The sequence below is a fragment of the Mesoplodon densirostris genome, chromosome 8, assembly GCF_025265405.1.
Source record: "Mesoplodon densirostris isolate mMesDen1 chromosome 8, mMesDen1 primary haplotype, whole genome shotgun sequence".
Lineage (NCBI taxonomy): Eukaryota > Metazoa > Chordata > Mammalia > Artiodactyla > Ziphiidae > Mesoplodon > Mesoplodon densirostris.
This window is the reverse complement of record NC_082668.1, coordinates 89,946,046-89,963,679: the sequence shown is the minus strand read 5'-3', so window position 1 is coordinate 89,963,679 and position 17,634 is coordinate 89,946,046. Positions and strand designations below refer to the sequence as shown.

Below are 17,634 nucleotides of genomic sequence, written 5' to 3'. Positions count from 1 at the left end.
TACTGTGCACCAATTTTAAGTTGGATAGTTACATTTACAGTTTTCAAAGTAATTTCATGTACGTTCTTAAAAAAACATTATGTCCAATTCTTCCTCACTCTGCCTTCACGTTTTGGCTTAAGTGGGGTGACCAATTTTTAGAAAAAAAACAAAAACTGTCTGCAATAAGACATACGAAAGTTAAAACTAAAAGTATGTGCCGGTTCTATTAAAGGCTATTTACTAATCCTCCAGGTTCAAGGCCTGGATCACCCTGCCCATCAAGGGTGATCTTCTTAAAACGGGGCTGTATTGCGTGAAAACTGCACCCCGGCCGGAAGCTTGACTCCCACCCCTAGCCCCAACCCCCGCCAGTCGCCCCGCTGCCCTTGGTTCGGCTCCCGGCCGACGGGCGGTCACCTGGCACACCAGCGCCCGCAGGATACCCAGGTTCGTCCTCTGCACCACGCCCGCGTCCCGAGAGAAGAAGCCCAGCGCCCGGCGACTCAGCCTGCGGCACACGTTGGGCTTCTGGCTTGGGCCCATGGAGGTGCCGGCCGGTGGCGGAGTTGGCAGGGCCCAAGAGGAGTGCGCCCTTCACTCCGGCGCCGGGCAGCGGCCGCTACCTCCGAACCTCCAGGCCCCAGCTCCCCGAGGGGGCCAGGAAAAGCTGACGCCCGGAGCCGGGCTGGGGGCGCACGGCAGTGGGGCGAGGGAAGGCAGAGCCGGTGCCGCCCTAGAGCGGGCAACTGGGAAGGAAAAGAAACCCCCTTCCTGGCTGGCCCCTCTAACGCTCTCCGGCTCCGGACCCGGCGGCCGGCACTGCAACGCCCGTAACGCGCGGTCCGCCGGAGCTGTTCCCTCACTGGGAAATGTAGTTCCCAGGGCCCTCGGAGGGATCTTGACTTGTTCCCAGAACTACAACCCCCACAAGGTAGTGGGGAGCGAGCGCTTACCCCGGCCCCGCCTCCAACCGGCCGCTGCCCCGCCCTACCCCGCCTCCTCTGGCGCCGGTGGAGGCTGCGCCGTAGGGCTGGCGCGCCTTTCCGGCTCTGCACGCGGCGCCAGGGGAGAGCCGTGGGGGCGCTGTGCTGCAGTCTGTTCGTCCTCGTTACCTGTTTGAGCCCTGCATTCAGGGGTCCGTCCCTTGCCGCCCCGGTAGCCTTACGTCTCTCAGCCCCCGACTTTTGCTCTGAGAGGCCCTGACCGGGCGCCGAGAGGGGCGCAGTGTCGTGTGCTACCGCCCCTCTCCCCCGAAGGCAGCGTCCTGTGCTAAAGAAAGGTACGCCCTCGGCTTTCCCTTCAGTCACGCGTTGGACGTTGTGGATAAGGTGGACGGTTAAACCTTTTGGGTCCGTAAACACTATGCTTTTGTTATTATGAGTTAGTGGTGAAGGTGCTGACATTCCCACCAAACTAGAGTTGAATTACTTTCCCGGAGGCCCGCCCTCTTGTGGTCCGCGGAGACGCAGGCTGGTTTTGCGATAATTGCTGCATTGTCCTTACTCTCGCCTTTTTTTCCCCCTTTATCGGGAATGAAATATGAAATATTTACATTGTTATTGAACTGCCTAGGGTACTCCCCGTTGATTCCTCTAAGTAAAAGATAACTTTGTGACCAGCCCTGCCTGTAAGGTCAAGGTTCCTGTCATATCCTCAAGGGCTGGGTCACTGAGGATATGACATTCTTACCACACTAAGGTTTCAGGAATCATGCACCAGACGAGGCCCATTGCTTTGCTTTTAAGTGCCTTGAGGGTGGTGTCTTTGCATCTCCCACGTGGCCTCTTGTTCAGACGTGGGCTAGGGAGTGATTGCATTTGACTGACAGAGCAAAAAGTACAATACTGGGTGAGTGCATTGGTTTTAAGTGTTTAGGAAAAATTTGTCATATCTCTTTTTAACTCTGCTGAATTTCCTTTAGGGCCTGGGCTTTTGCTGATTTTTTCATGACTTATTTACAGCATACTGTGGAGTGCTTTGTATATTTTTAGAGAGCGCTATAATAGTTAATTTGGTAATTCATGAATGCAGCTGTCACTGAGAAAACGGACCCAGAAAAGATAACTGGGTTTTCTTTGGCGAAAATGAAATTCAAATCATTGCTGAATTGAATTGATCACCTTTTTTTCTCCTTCCCCTTCACCCCAACTTGTTTGTCTCCCAGTGGTCTGTATCTCACCACCAAGTCACCCAAGGGACAGTCATCCTAGATGCTCTCTTTTCTGTCACCCTAACCAAGTGCTTTTGATTCTGTTATCCATCTCCTCTTCATATCCCCCCCAAGAGTAATTTAGGGCCTCACCATTTTATCACATTATTATGTTAAGTAGCCTCCTTTCTGCCTTACTTAAATACTTTCAATTCCAACCCTCCACACTGCTGCCAGAGTGATTTTTCTAAAGCACAAATCTGTCATTTCCCTATATAATCTTTCAGTGCCTCCCAGTCACCCAGAGCAGAATTTCTCAAACCTAAGTAGATAGATACCTAGGATTCTCTATGGTGAACTTAAAATATGTTCGGTATAAACGGTTGTACATTAAATGAAGCAGAACTATAAAACAAATAAATTCTGATGAATGCTTATTCGTTGTTACCAATGAGACTGTTTTTGCTGGACCTATCATGCTCTAAAAAGTAAACCTTCACTGTCCTCCAGGGCATAAACTCCTTACAGAAAGGCCTGTCCGGGGGCTTCCCTGGTGGCGCAGTGGTTGAGGGTTCGCCTGCTGCTGCGGGGGACGCGGGTTCGTGCCCCGGTCCGGGAGGATCCCGCATGCCACGGAGCAGCTGGGCCCGTGGGCCATGGCCGCTGGGCCTGCGCATCTGGAGCCTGTGCTCCACGGTGGGGGAGGCCACAGCAGTGAGAGGTCCGCATACCGCAAAAAAAAAAAAAAAAAAAAAAAAAAAAAGGGCCTCCCTGGTGGCGCAGTGGTTAAGAGTCCGCCTGCCGATGCAGGGGATGCGGGTTCGTGCCCCGGTCTGGGAGGATCCCATATGCCGCGGAGCGGCTGGGCCCGTGAGCCATGGCCGCTGGGCCTGCGCATCCGGAGCCTGTGCTCCGCAACGGGAGAGGCCACAACAGTGAGAGGCCCGCACACCGCAAAAAAGAAAAAAAAAAAAAAAAAAAGAAAGGCCTGTCCGCATTGTCCTTGTGTTGAGAGATTACTCAGTGACTTCACCTCTTCTTTCTTTAAACCAATGTAAAAATCTTCCTTTGTTCATTGTGTCATGATTTTATTTGACCTTCACTTGACAAATATCACTTACGTAAAAGTCTCCATGTCTCTCATTAACCTGTGCCAATGATAAACCACTTGTTTGCCAGTGCAGTCCTAAACACAAACGTGTGAACTGAAATCTTGTGACAGTACTGTAATCAATTAAAAGGTAGTCATCCAGGTGATCCAGAGTATCCTTTTGTTCAAAAAAATGTTTTTATTTAGATTTTTAACAAATTAAAAATAAAACATTTCTCTAGAGAAATCTCATAACCTCGAGGCTACATATACGAATTCCTCGAGGTCAGTATAGGTGCCTTACAGGACAAAATCTGAATGCCTTAGTGTAGTATATAGGGCACTTTACTACCTGCATCTTGCCCACATTTTCAGCCTCATCTTTGCCCATCTTTCACATTTGCTCCTTTTTTTTTTTTTAAGAGTCTGTGCTTTTTTAAAAAATTTAATTAATTAATTAATTTATTATTTTTGGCTGCATTGAGTCTTCATTGCTGCACGCGGGATTTCTCTCATTGTGGTGAGTGGGGACTTCTCTTCGTTGCGGTCCGCAGACTTCTAATTGCAGTGCGCAGACTTCTAATTGCAGTGTCTTCTCTTGTTGCGGAGCACGGGCTCTAGGCGTGTGGGCTTCATTAGTTGCGGCATGCGGGCTCGGTAGTTGTGGCTCACGGGCTCTAGAGCACAGGCTCAGTAGTTGTGGCGCACGGGCTTAGTTGTTCTGTGGCATGTGGGATCTTCCCAGACCAGGGCTCCAACCCGTCCCCTGCAATGGAAGACGGATTCTTAACCACTGCGCCACCAGGGAAACCCTACATTTGCTGTTGTGCTTCTGACATGTTGCCTACTTGCTCAAGCCAGGGTGCCTTTACATTTAAAATTTTCTTTGTCTGGAGCGCCCTTCCTTTCCTCTTATCTATTTATCTCAAGACTCATCCCAGGTATCACAGCTCCACTCACACACTTTTCCTGACCCCTCCATCTTCTAACATGTTAGAAGAGGCAAGGCAAGTTATAGCCTTGCCTCTTCTAACACGTTACTCTGCATACACTGGTTGTGGCACTATATCAGAATTGTTGTTTGCCTGTCTTCCCAACGTTTGTGTTTAGAGAGGTCCATTCATTCATTCAACATACATATACAGTAACCACATTTTAGGCAGTGTGCTAAGGATGCATATATGTGTTGAATGAATGGGCTATTCTAAAAACAATGTTGTACAGATTCTATTGTCAGGAACTAAGTACTTTTCACATAGAATCAGATTTAGTCTTCATTCTTTAAATAAGTAGGAAACCACAATATTAATAAAAAGAAATAACTTTTTAAAAACTTTAATCCCTTGTTATAAAGCAGAAACGAACACACCATTGTAAAGCAATTATACTCCAATAAAGATGTTAAAAAAATAAAATAAAAAATAAACCTATGGGAATTAACCAATCAATAAATAAAGATTCTTTTCTTCACAAACAAACAAAAAAAAAAACTTTAATCCCTAACAGTTCTACCTATAAAGTAGATATTTTCTTGTTGAAGGTAAAATGTCATGAACAGCTATCCCTAGGTTAAGATTTGGAAATGACTTCTCTTAATTTGGGGCATAAAACAAACATTAGTTCTTTTTTTTTTTCTCATTCTGTGTCTGTGTGATGTTTACAGAATACTTAACCACCCTTGCCATTGATATTTTAAAGACAGAAAAGAGGACATATGAGTTCAGAAGTTAATAAAATGCTTTTTGTTCACATACGTCATTTAAAGAGGCATAACAGAATAAATGTATAAAACACTCTGGTTATTAAACCTGAACATTTGTTCAGAGACAAAGAAATTTGAACCAAGGCCACAAGAGGTCATTCATTCAACATGTAATTATTTTCATCTACAATGTGCTGGCAACTATTTCAGCATAGGGTATAACAATGAACAGGGAACAAGGTCCTCACGTGTTGGGAGAGATAGACAATACATAGATTTTAAAAATAAGATTTTCAGGTAGTGATAAAGTGCTGGGAAGAAGAGAAAACAGAGTGATGTGCTCGACAGTGAGTGGTTGAGAGCCCTGCTGTACCCAGAATGGTCAGGAAAGGCCTCTCTGAAGAGTGGAGTTTGAACTGAGCCCTGAATGATGAGGATGAGCCAATCTGCATGAACTAAGGTTAGAGTAGTCTAGGCAGAGGGATGCTCCAATTCAGGGTCCCCAAGGCAATCACAACGTTGGATTATTCTAAAACTGTGAGAAGGCTAGTGTGATTCTTTAGTGTGCGTGAAGGAAATGAACTTGCCAAGGTAGGCTGGGACCAAGTCACATCGGATATAAGGAATTTTGGATTTTATTCTGTTGTGATGGGAAGCCATAGGACACTTTGAAGAAGGAGTGTAACATGATCTAAATAAGATCACTGTGGCTATAGTGTACTGCAGTGGCACAAGAATGGAAACAAGGAGATGGTGGCTGTTGCATTGGTCCAGATAAGAGATGATAGATGGACTAGAGTGGTAGCAGGAGAGGTGGAAAGAAGGCAGATTCAGGATATATTTATTTCAAAAGTAGAACTGACAGGACTTCTCATGTAGTGGATATTAAAGATGAAGAAAAGAGTCAAGTGAAATCATGATAAAGCAGAACCACAAATCAACATCCCCAAATTCCCCAGAACAAATGGAAAGCAGGGAAATACTCACGATGTGCTGTCAATGAAAGATGCCAAGATTTCATTAAATGTACACATTAGCATTATAGACATTAATGCTGGAGAATGTTAGGATCTGTTCTATGGCTGGGGCATGTGCGAAGAGAGGAATAAAATCAGGTCCCAGAAGTAGGCAGGGGTCAGAGCATGTGAGCCCATGGCAATGTGATGGGAAAAATCTCTGGAGTGATATTACATTCCCTTAAAGAGATAGTTAGGTACAGCATCAGGACAAGAGTGAAGTAGAGAGACCAGTTAGCAGGTAATTGTAGTAGTTCAGGTGAGAGTGAGTCACTTTTGGAAATTTATTTTGAAATTATTGAGGCTTTTAACCATAAATTTGGTTCTTTTATTTTTTCTCTGCATATTTTGATATATGTCTGAACATGTAGTAGATTCATTCATATACAAAATCCAGAAAGATTTAGCTTTAAAGGATTGATAGTAAAGTTTACAAACTATTCCTCTTATTTAAAAAATATTTTATTTATTCAAAAGAATATGTATAGGTAACATAGCATAATATATAAATAATAATTATAAAGTGAATACCCAGATAGCTATCATCAACTTTAAGAAAATAGGACATTACCTAAAACTTCGACGTCTCCTGTGTGCCCATCATTGTTCCTGGATCCCTCTTTCCTCTTTATATAAATAAAACATTAAGTTTTGAATGTTTTTGAACATCATATAAATTGAACCATACTGCATATATGTACTCTTCTACAAGTTGTCTATTGCTTCAACATTACACTTGACAGAGTACCTGTAGTTCATTTCATTTATTTTTACCAGTATATAGTATTTCATTGTGTGAATTTACTACAATTTATTTATCCATTTTCTACTGGCTGGGCTTTTGTTTCTTTTGGGCTTTTTATTCCTAGAAAAGTGCTTCTATAGACCTTAAACCTATGTTTTGGTACACACATTAAAAAAGGTGTTCTTTTTCTATTGCTGTGTAACAAATTACCCCAAACTAAGCACCTTAAACTAACACCCATTTATTGTCCCTCTTTTTTTTGTACACCGATGACTACTTGTCCCAGAGCCATTTATTGGAGGGGCCCTCGTTTCTCCACAGATCTGTAGTGCTAACTCTGTTATATATCAAGTTTACATTCACAGTGTATTTCTAGGCTCTATTTTCTGGTCTATTCTATTTTTCTCTCCCTGGGTTAATGAATACCTGACCACTTTTATAATAAGTCTTTCCAGCTGGTAGAGCAAGTCCTCTACCTTATTCCTTTTCTTCAAGAGGGTCTTATTTCTTTTTTGCAATTGCACTTTCATATACATTTTTAAATCTGCTTAAGTTCTACAAAAACCTTACTGGAATTTTGATTGGGATGACATTAAATCTACCTATCAATTTGAAGAGAACTGACATCTTTACCATATCAAATTATCCTATCTCTGAAGACAGTATGTCTCTCCATTTACTTAGATCTTTTTAGTGTCTTTTAATGAAATTTTATAATCTTCTTCTTAATGGATTGCATATTTTGCAACTTTCTAAGTGCATTATATTTTTGGTCAGTGTTGTAAATGGTATATTTATTTTTTTAATTAATTTTTTTGGGGGGCTGCATTGGGTCTTCGTTGTGTGAATGGTATATTTTCAAATTAGGTCTTCTCACTATATTTTTGCTAGTATGTAAACATGCAGTTGTCTTTTTGTATATGATCTTATGTTTAGCAACGTTGTTTTTGTATTTTGATCTTTTGTTTGCCAACATTTATCTTTAATAGCAATAATTGTCATTTGTAAGATTTGGGGGATTTTTCTACATAGATAATCATGTCCTCTGGAAACTGTGACAGTTTTATTACTTCCCTCTCAATTCTTTTATTTTTTTTCGTCTTTCTTTTCTTACTATGCTGGCCAGAACCTCCAGTGCAGTGTTGAATAGAACCAGTGATAATGGACATCCTTGTCTTATTCACGTTTATAAATGGAATACTTCTAATATTTCACCATTAAGGATGACATTGTAGGTTTTTGGTAGCTACCTTTTATCAGGTTAATGAAATTCTCATCCATTCCATATTTGCTAAAAGTCTTGTTCATTTTATTTTTAGTGATGAATGGGTGTTGAATTTTATCAAAGACTTTCTCTGTAACTGCTGAGGTAATAATATAATTTTTTTCCTGTAATCTGATAATGTGGTAATTACATAAATATATTTTCTAATGTTAAACCAAACGAGTTTAGATAAGTTTTGGTGATGTGATGTGTTTTGTTTTTTAAACACTGTGGAATTTGGGCAACTGCTGGCTTCATTGCTCTCTCAGCTCTTTGGATCTTTGCTAGCTTTTGGTCTCTGAGGGTTTCTCTTTCTTTTTTGCTGGCTCACTGATGTATCGATATTTAACAAGATATATTTTTTAATGTATTTGTCCAGGCTTTTGGGAATATTTTATAGCAGAAAGGTTTTTGGGGTATCAGGTTCACCAAATTACCAGAACAGGAATTCCACTTTCTCATATTTTTAGTGTAAAAGCTTCCATTAGTGTAAGATACGATCACTTAGCACCATTTCTGTCTTCTCTTCTTCTTGTCTGTGTGCACAACCATGCCTCTCCCTGCTGAAATCAAGGAAGTGGAGTTGTGTGGTAGAAAGAGCATCACATCAGGAGTCACAAGGCACAAGTTGTAGCACCATCAGCATCACATAGTGAAATTTTGACTAAGCCACTTACTCTGTTTCCTTCAATCATCTGCTAAGTGGAAACAGGATTGAAGTGAATCACATGAATTTATAAACATGAACACACTGTTGTAGAGAGTTTTGGGGAGGAGAGAGGGTTGATTAAGTAGCACAGAGCTTTGGTTTTTTTTAGGGTGGAGAAATTTCATATGATACTGTGATGGATTCATAACACTGTGCATTTCTTTCTTTCTTTCTTTCTTTTTTCTTTCTTTTCCTGTAGTGCCATGCACGGCATGCATGATCTTAGTTCCCCAACCAGGGATTGAACCCGTGCCCCCTGCATTGGAAGCGTGGAGTCTTAACCATTGGAGTGCCAGGAAAGTCCCAGAATATGCATTTATTAAAACCCATATAGCTTTACAGCACAAAGAGTAAAACTTAATGTATGCAAAATTTAAAAAAGAAGGGGAAGAGGGGGTTCCAGGATATAATGCAGACGGTGACAAAAGAATATAACTGTATTACAAATGTATGCGGTGCCCTCACTGAAGGGGGCAAGAGAAAAGGTGCTGACCTAAGTAACTTTGAAAATGAGACTGTAAGACTAAAAGCAGTAGGAACTATATACATAAGCGCTGTCCTCTAGTTGATAAAAGTTTCCCACCGAGGTATGGGTGAATAATTCTGAAACTACTACACATGAGTACTGGAATTAAACAATTAATAGCTGCATGGTGGATGATGGCAACCAGGTTTCTTACTGTTGGAGTGGGAGGTTATAGACAACCAAGTGGGGAAGGCTAGAATGATCCATGTGGTAATGGATTAGAGTTGGAGACATTACTATAAACTCTAGTTAGCTTACTATAGATACAGATGGATACATATGAAACATTTATAGCTAAAGATATGTGGATATACATGGTTTAGTATACACACATATGTTTCCTTGCTTTGTCAGTTGAGAGGGCCTAGAAGCAAGGACAGCGTAGTAGCAAAGAGCACACCCAGCGCCCAGACCATTCTCCAATAAAAGGAACAAACACTCTATTTATTTATTTAATAAATTATTTTATTTTATTTTATTTATTTTTGGCTGCGTTGGGTCTTCATTGCTGCGCACGGGCTTTCTCTAGTTGCCGTGAGCGGGGGCTACTCTTCGTTGTGGTGCACGGGCTTCTCATTGCGGTGGCTTCTCTTTGTTGCAGAGCACGGGCTCTAGGTGTGCAGGCTTCCGTAGTTATAGCATGCAGGCTCAGTGGTTGTGGCTCACAGGCTCTAGAGCACAGGCTCAGTAGTTGTGGCACACAGGTTTAGTTGCCCCGTGGCGTGTGGGATCTTCCCAGACCAGGGACTGAACCCATGTCCACTGCACTGGCAGGAGGATTCTTAACCACTGCGCCACCAGGGAAGTCCCAACACTCTTTAGAGGAAATGGCTGATTCTAGGACTGGGTCAAGGAATATACAAGAGTCTGCAACATCTTGTAGTGCCAGAAAGTAAAGAAGTGCTCAAAAACACAGTGATGGGAATGTGTCAAAAGGATATAGGAGCCAACAGAAAGAGCTCTTAAAGGGCAAAGCAGGAATAGTTTGAACAACAAAATAAAGTAGTATTGGGTTATAACCCAAAGTTTAAAATAAATATCTATGAGTCTGTACTGATATAAACAAGTGATTGAACAAATAAATGGGGGAGAAAAAACAAATCTTCCTTACAGAAACATTCCAAATAATTTATGTAGACATTTCACCCTTAAAAAGGTGGAGCATAACTCCCCGCTCCTTAAGTGTTGGCTGTGCATAGTGACTTCCTGCCAAAGCATATGGTATGGAAAAGAGGGGGGTTGGTAACTTTACAGTAGAAACCTGTCAGTCACTACCTCAGCCGATTTATCAAGGTTAACATCAACAGTGGTGAGTCATGTTCATATCATGTACCCTTGATGTGATGTGATAAGAATGGCACTTTCCCTCTGTGGTTTTCCTCCCTAAAGCCCATAACCCCAGTTTAATCCTGAGAAAAACATCTGATGAATATTTACTGAGAGTCATTCTAAAGATAACTGATCAGTACTCCTCAAAACTGTCAAGGTCTTCAAAAACAAAGAAAGTTTTAGAAACTGTTAGAGCCAAAGAGGAGCCTAAGGAGACTTGATGGCGAAATGTAATGTGGTGTCCTGGAAGGAATCCTGGAAGAGAGAAAGGACATTAGGGAAAAATGAAGGAAATCTGAATAAAGTATGGACTTAAGTTTATAATAATGTGTTAATATTAGCTTATGAATTGTAACAAATACACTATACTAATGTAAGATTTTAATAATGAGGAAACTATGTCAGATATATGGGAATTCTTTGTACTATCTGCAACTTTTCTGTAAATCTAAAACTGTTCTAAAATTAAAAGTTTACTTTAAAAATGCTACAGGGGGCTTCCCTGGTGGCGCAGTGGTTGAGAGTCCGCCTGCCGATGCAGGGGACACGGGTTCGTGCCCCGGTCCAGGAAGATCCCACATGCCGTGGAGCGGCTGGGCCCGTGAGCCATGGCCGCTGAGCCTGCGCGTCCGGAGCCTGTACTCCGCAACGGGAGAGGCCACAACAGCGAGAGGCCCGCGTATAGCAAAAAATAAAAAAAAAAAGCTACAGGAATATGGTAGATACCACTGAATAGAGGCAGCATAGCTTTAGTGGTTAAGAAGATGAACTCAGGTACCAGCGTGCCTGGGTTTAGATCTCAGCCTTACTACTTATTAGTGTGTGAACCTGGTTACCCTAACTAGAATTACTTAACCTCTATGTGCCTCAATTTACTTATCTGTTAAATGGGTTCTTGGAAGGACTAAATGACTTAATATATGTAAAGCACTTAGAGTAATGCCTGGCACATAGCCAGCACTATATAACTGTTTGAGTCTATTATTACTACTTTGCTTTGCTCTTTAGCTTTGGGGATCTCTGTGATTATAGCTGAATTTCAATTACTCTCCTTCAGCATACTGAGTTTTAGCTTGGCACTCTGACAAAACAGTATTCATAATGTTTTGCTTATAAGGGAAAAATCATCAAGATGGTAAACATTCAAGAGAAAGTAGGACCAGAACTTGAGGATTCCCAACCCCAGTTTCCTGCTACATACATATATTGACTGAGTGAATGCAGAAGCCATGAAACCTGATAGGATACTTTTTATGGGCCTAGACATGCCAACATAGAGATTCTTAAGTTAACTTTGGTTTTCAGTAGATTCCTTATTAAAATATGCACTTCCCTTGTTAAACTGATGTTCTTTTTTTTTTTTTTTTGCAGTGCAAACCCCTCAGATTTAGGGTTCAGCACCTAAAATTTTGGTGATATTTGAAACAAAATGGAATGAATGTATTATAGAAACATATGTTTTAGGCCTTTTACTTCTCTGCCTAGAATACATACCAACTCTTCAGAAAACCCCTTATAGATCAGTAGCTCAGGTAGAATAGAGCTCTGAGAAGAACGTAGAATTTGGAGTCAGGAGACCTGCTTGGAGTGTGGGTTCTTGTAGCTGTGTGATCAAGGCCACTCATTAACCCCTTTGAGCCTCAGCTCCCATCTGTAAAATGGTGATAAGAGAAGTGCTTGTCCTGCCTTCCTCCCTTGCTTATAGAATTGTTGTAAGGATTAGGTGTGAAAATGAATGTGAGAGCTCTTTGTAAGTTGTAAAACCTATACAAGTATTATTTGTTATGATAATCTCAGGTTTTCAACCAGAGTAAAATTCTTATGGAGCTTTATAGTCATATTAAGTGTTGCAGTCATCTGCACACCTTTACTTACTTACTATGTAATAAACTGAAGTCATTCAAATTTAAGATGCTTTAGATGGTATATTTTCTCATAGGACTTTAGTTTTTATGATGTTTTTCTTTGGTGTACCAAAGGAAGGCATTGTTTTAATCTGGAATTGTCTCTTTGAGGCGGCAGTTTCAGGAAATATTTTTCAAACTCTTCACTGAAATTGGCTGTATAGAGAGCACAAAAGTGTATTCCTGTCATTTAGAAGTTGTCTCCTACAGACACAGAACCTCTTGTCCTGGTGTGGAGCTGACCAGCAGAGGGTGCACAAGCTTTCCCAGCAGCTCGGCTGGGCAGACCTGACTGGTGCCATCTGTGTGTGCTGCCTGATGATGAACAAGTACTATAAATGAAAAGGTTCTAGCACATCGGAAACACAGTTACCGAATGGAAAGAGACGGCAGCCATAATGTCACACAGCAGAGTAGGAAGCACCTCCCTAGTTGGTGAATCAGAAGTTTCTGGATAACTGGAATTTGATATTCTAATGTGGGTTTATTTGTCTGTTTTCCGCCTTCTCCTGCTACCCTTTGCTTTTTCCAATTTCTTTCTCTTTCCGGGTTTTTTACCCCACCTTCTCAGCATGTGCAATTGTCTGCCTCACCTGGTCTAACAAATTGGTGTCTTTTGAAAGTAGCCTTTCCCTGGACTTCTTTGACCCTAAGGTATTTGGGTCCTGAATCCAGCCAACTACAGCATTCTGTCTGGGTCCCACTAACCAAACTCTTACAAACTCCATGGCATCTTTTCCTCCATGGAAATGGGTGACCATCAGAAAATTTTGTAACCTTTTAGTGTTACTATCACTACTGCCCGTATCATCGTTTTTTCCCCCTTCCTTCCCAAGTGTGGATAGTATATAGAATGTATATAGTTACTGTTTCTTAAAATATTTTTATATTTTCTGATTATAAAAGTAATTTGAGTTTTCTCGAAAAAAACATTTTGAGACACATTAAGAAGAAAATATAAGGATCTCCTTGAGCCTTTCAGTTAAAGGGAACTACCATAAACTCTTCCAGACCTTCTCTATGAATACACATAGGTGTTGGTATGTGTATTAATTTTTTAAAATGAGATCATACCATAGGTACTCTTTTGTACCTTTTTTACTCTACCTAATAAATCATGGACTTCTTTCCATATCAACAACTTTAGGTTTTTAGCAACATTTTAAGTAACTACATAATTTTCCTTTATATAGGTGTACAGTAATTTAATCAGTCCTCTAAAGATGAATATTTGGATTGTCTGCAGTTTTTCAGTATAATGCTGTGACAAATCCTTAATATATTCTTCTGATTGTATTCTTAGGATATATTTCTAGAAATGGAATTTTTCATCAGATTTCTTCTTTAAAAATGTTCATGTGTACTGCCAAAGTTCCCTCAGGAAAGGTCTCTTGGTACAATCTCCCTGGCAATGTGTGAGGAGGCTTGTTCTTGCACACCACTGATCACAACATTTCACCTTTGCCAAAATGATGGTGAGTAACCCATTGCACCAATTTTTTTTTTTAATTGGTGGACTTTCCACTCTCCATGTCACCCCAGAAAGTTTATCTATGGCAGCAGTTCTCAAGTTTTTTGAGACTTGACACTCTGAAAAATTATAGAGGCCCCCCAAGAGCTTTTGTTTATGTGGATCATAGTTATCATTATTTGCTGTATTAGAAATTAAACCTAAGAAAAAATTTAAATATTTATTTAAGCCCTTTTAAAACAATAATAAACGTATTGCATATTAGTATGAATACCCTTTTTATTAAAAGTATTTTCCAAAAGAAAAAAATTAGAAGAGTAGCATGGTTTTACATTTTTGCATATCTCCTTAATGTATGGCCTAAAAGAAGATGGCTAGATTCTTACATTTGCTTTTGCACTGTCTATTATGATGTGTTGTTCCGGTTGATATATATGAAGAAAATCTGATCTCACACAGATATATAAGTAGTTAGAAAGGGGCAGAGTACTTTAAAAGTCTATTCAGATGGGTGTGAAGAATCTCCTTTAATACTACATTAAATCCCAGTAAGTGGTAGCTTCTGTTTTAAATTAATTAATTTATTTATTTTTGGTTGCATTGCGTCTTTGTTGCTGCGCACGAGCTTCCTCTAGCTGCAGTGATCTGGGGCTTCTCACTGTGGTGGCTTCTCCTGTCGTGGCTCACGGGCTCTAGGTGCACGGGCTTCAGTAGTTGTGGCACACAGGCTTAGTTGCTCTGCAGCATGTGGGATCTTCCCGGACCAGGGCTCGAACCCGTGTCTGCCTGCATGGGCCGGCGGATTCTTAACCACTGTACCACCAAGGAAGTCCATGTGGTAGTTTCTTAAAGGTTAATTGCAATATAATATTTGAAATCATACCTGTGAACTTTTTCTACTCTGTTACATTAAAATCCATTGGTCTGTCTTGCACTTTGAGTGGATCTTTTACCCATGCATGATTTTGTGATATCATATGTTGGCCATCTGGAAAATATTGGTTCACTGAGTTGTGCAGGTCTTCCAAATGTTGACACATTTCATTATACAATATCAAAAATACTTTGTTCTCATCAGAACAGTGTTTAAGTGTCAGCAAGCTGTTAAGTTCACAGTGGTGGACACAGGGTTTCCAAAATTCTAATTTTTGCTTGAAAGCTTGAATTTTATCAATGGCAAGAAATGCTGTCAGTTGTTTTCTTGACAGGCTTACTTTGTTTTTGAGAAAATGCCAAAGTAAAAATGGGGTTGCATGAAAACAATCTTCATTGCTTCATCAAGGATATACTTAAGTGAAACTGTTTTTTTTCTTTTTTTTCTTCAAATGCATGGTTGGTAAAGAAGGCATGACCTCTAGTATAGTTTGGTGCCACTGCCTTGATTCAGACCAAGGTCCCAGCAATTTTATCCACCATTGCCTGTACACCATCAGTGCAAATGTCACCACAGTAAAAAAGGCAAATAACATGTTGATAGTATTATGAAAATAATTCTGACCTTTTGCAGACCCACTAAAAGTGTCTTGGGGGCCCCTAGGGATCTGTAGACCACACTTTGAGAACCTTAAAAGGTCTAAGGTAATCATAGGAACTCATTCTCTTATCAGAGACTGGTTTAGGAATAGTTTGTGACCCAGTTCTGGCCAGTGAAATCTGAGAGCAAGTCTGCTGAAGAACTTGTGAAAAAGTTTCCTCATCACTAAAAAGAGACATAAGAAAGAAATCCTTTTCCTGCTCTGGATATTGCCATACCAGTGTGATGCCTGGAACTGCTGAAGCTGTTTTGTAATTAACAAAGCGAACCAGCCTTAGAATGAAGGTGATGCTATTTAGAGCAAGATGGAGAAATGACATGAACCTGGGTCCTTGATGACATTATAGAACTGAAACCATAGCTGGAACTTGCCCAACCTCTGGACTTAGTTCTGAGAGATAACATGCTCTATTTATTTGAACCAGTTTGAATAGTGTCTTCTGTTACTTGCAGTCAGAAGCATCCCCAAAAGTTATTTATTATTAGTGTGATGAACATTTTTAAGTGTTTAGTGGCCATTTGCGTTTCTTTTGTGAATGCTTATTGATGGTATTAGCACATTTTCTACTGAGGTCATTTCTAATTATTTTCTAAACATTCTTTATATATTAATCATATTAACACATTGTAATATTTTGCATTTATTTCCATGAGTGTCTTTTATAGTATATCATCCTGTACATTCCTATAGCAATCAATTAGTCTTTTTCTTTTTTCTTTTATACTTTATGGATTTGGTATAATGTTTAAAAGAGTCTTTTCTACCCCACTTTTTAGTAAGTATTCACCTATATTTTTTCTAAGCCTATAAAAAGTATTTTTACATTAAAAACTTTAACTCATCTGGAATTTATTTGGTGTTAGATAGAGTAGGGATATAACTTTATTTTTTCTGAATAGGTAACCCCTTTTCTTAATATGCTTCTTTGAATAGGCCAGTCTTAACCTACTGATTTGAAATACTAGCTTTATTACAAATGGAATTCTTATATATAATTTGACTAGCTTCTGGACTTTCTATTCTGTTCTAGTGCTTTGACTGTATATCCTGGCACTATAGACATGGCCAGGATATATTTGCTTTCTAGAGTATTGTAATATATGGAAGGGCAAGGACTACCCCAACCCTCCTTAACCCTACCACACCACAATCAACAGCACTCATTTCCCCTGCAGTATTTTCTTGGTACTTTCTGCATGTTTATTCTTCCAGATGAACTTTAAAATTATTTGTTCAAGTTCCCCAAAAACATTTTTGGAACTTTGATTGGAATTACTTTAATTTTGGCGAGAATTTACATTTTTTTGTTTGTTGTTTTTTTGGGGTTTTTTGTTTTTTGGGGTTTTTTTTTGCGGTACGCAGGCCTCTCACTGTTGTGGCCTCTCCCGTTGCGAGGCACAGGCTCCGGACGCACAGGCTCAGTGGCCATGGCTCACAGGCCCAGCCACTCCGCGGCATGTGGGATCCTCCCGGACCAGGGCACGAACCCATATCCCCTGCATCGGCAGGCGGACTCTCAACCACTGCGCCACCAGGGAAGCCCTACTTTTTTTTTACAATATTGAATCTTCAGCTCCAGAAACCCATGTACTGTCTTCCTATTTATTAAATTATCTTCCATGCTCCTCTGTAGAGTTGTATAGCTTTCTTCATATCAGTCCTGTACATTTCTGGCTAAATTTATTCCTAGGTATTCCATATAATTTTTTTGTTGTAATTGTAAGAGGGCTCTTTCCCCCTGTATATTTTCTATTTTTGTTATCAATATTAAAAAAAAAACTTTAAAAAATCTAGCTCATATTTCCAGATGGTTTTAGCTTCTCAAAACAGAATAAGCACAAAGGATACTATCATTTGTGGCAGTATAGTGTGTACTATGTGCACTTGATTTATGAGGTATGACTGTTTGAGACTGTTTAAGGAAACAGAACATACCAGAAGCTATATCTTAATGAATATGATCCTTCCAAGCTGGTTTTGTTGGGAATCTGTACATTTATGGCAACGAGAACAACTTACTCTAAAAGCAACAAAAGGTATATATCCTAAAGCAAAAAAATTGCCACCACTGAGGATATGAAAAAGAATCAGTTGGCTTGCTATGAGGACATTATCTGAAAATAATGTTTTCAAAGATGTTTTACTGTTATTGGAATAAATAGTAATCTCTTAAGGTGATTTATTTGAAAGGACAACACTTATTTTGATGTAA

General features: G+C 40.2%; 2 protein-coding genes across 4 annotated transcripts in view; one reads left to right on the top strand and one right to left on the bottom strand.

Annotated features, from left to right (window-relative positions):
- Positions 1–835, bottom strand: part of DCAF17 (DDB1 and CUL4 associated factor 17) — a 37,252-nt gene extending 36,417 nt beyond the window's left edge. The window contains exon 1 of the mRNA XM_060107018.1: positions 400–835. Coding sequence (XP_059963001.1) covers positions 400–525 — 126 coding nt within the window. The 5' untranslated portion in view covers positions 526–835. The remainder of the gene's footprint in view (positions 1–399) is intronic.
- A 203-nt stretch (positions 836–1,038) lies between these two features.
- The window catches only part of METTL8 (methyltransferase 8, tRNA N3-cytidine), a 77,883-nt gene continuing 61,287 nt past the window's right edge, over positions 1,039–17,634 (top strand). For 2 of the 3 annotated variants that reach the window (XM_060106430.1, XM_060106429.1), the window contains exon 1: positions 1,039–1,261. The gene's annotated coding sequence lies outside the window, so the exon portion shown is untranslated. The remainder of the gene's footprint in view (positions 1,262–17,634) is intronic. The other variant, XM_060106431.1, reaches the window with a different exon arrangement.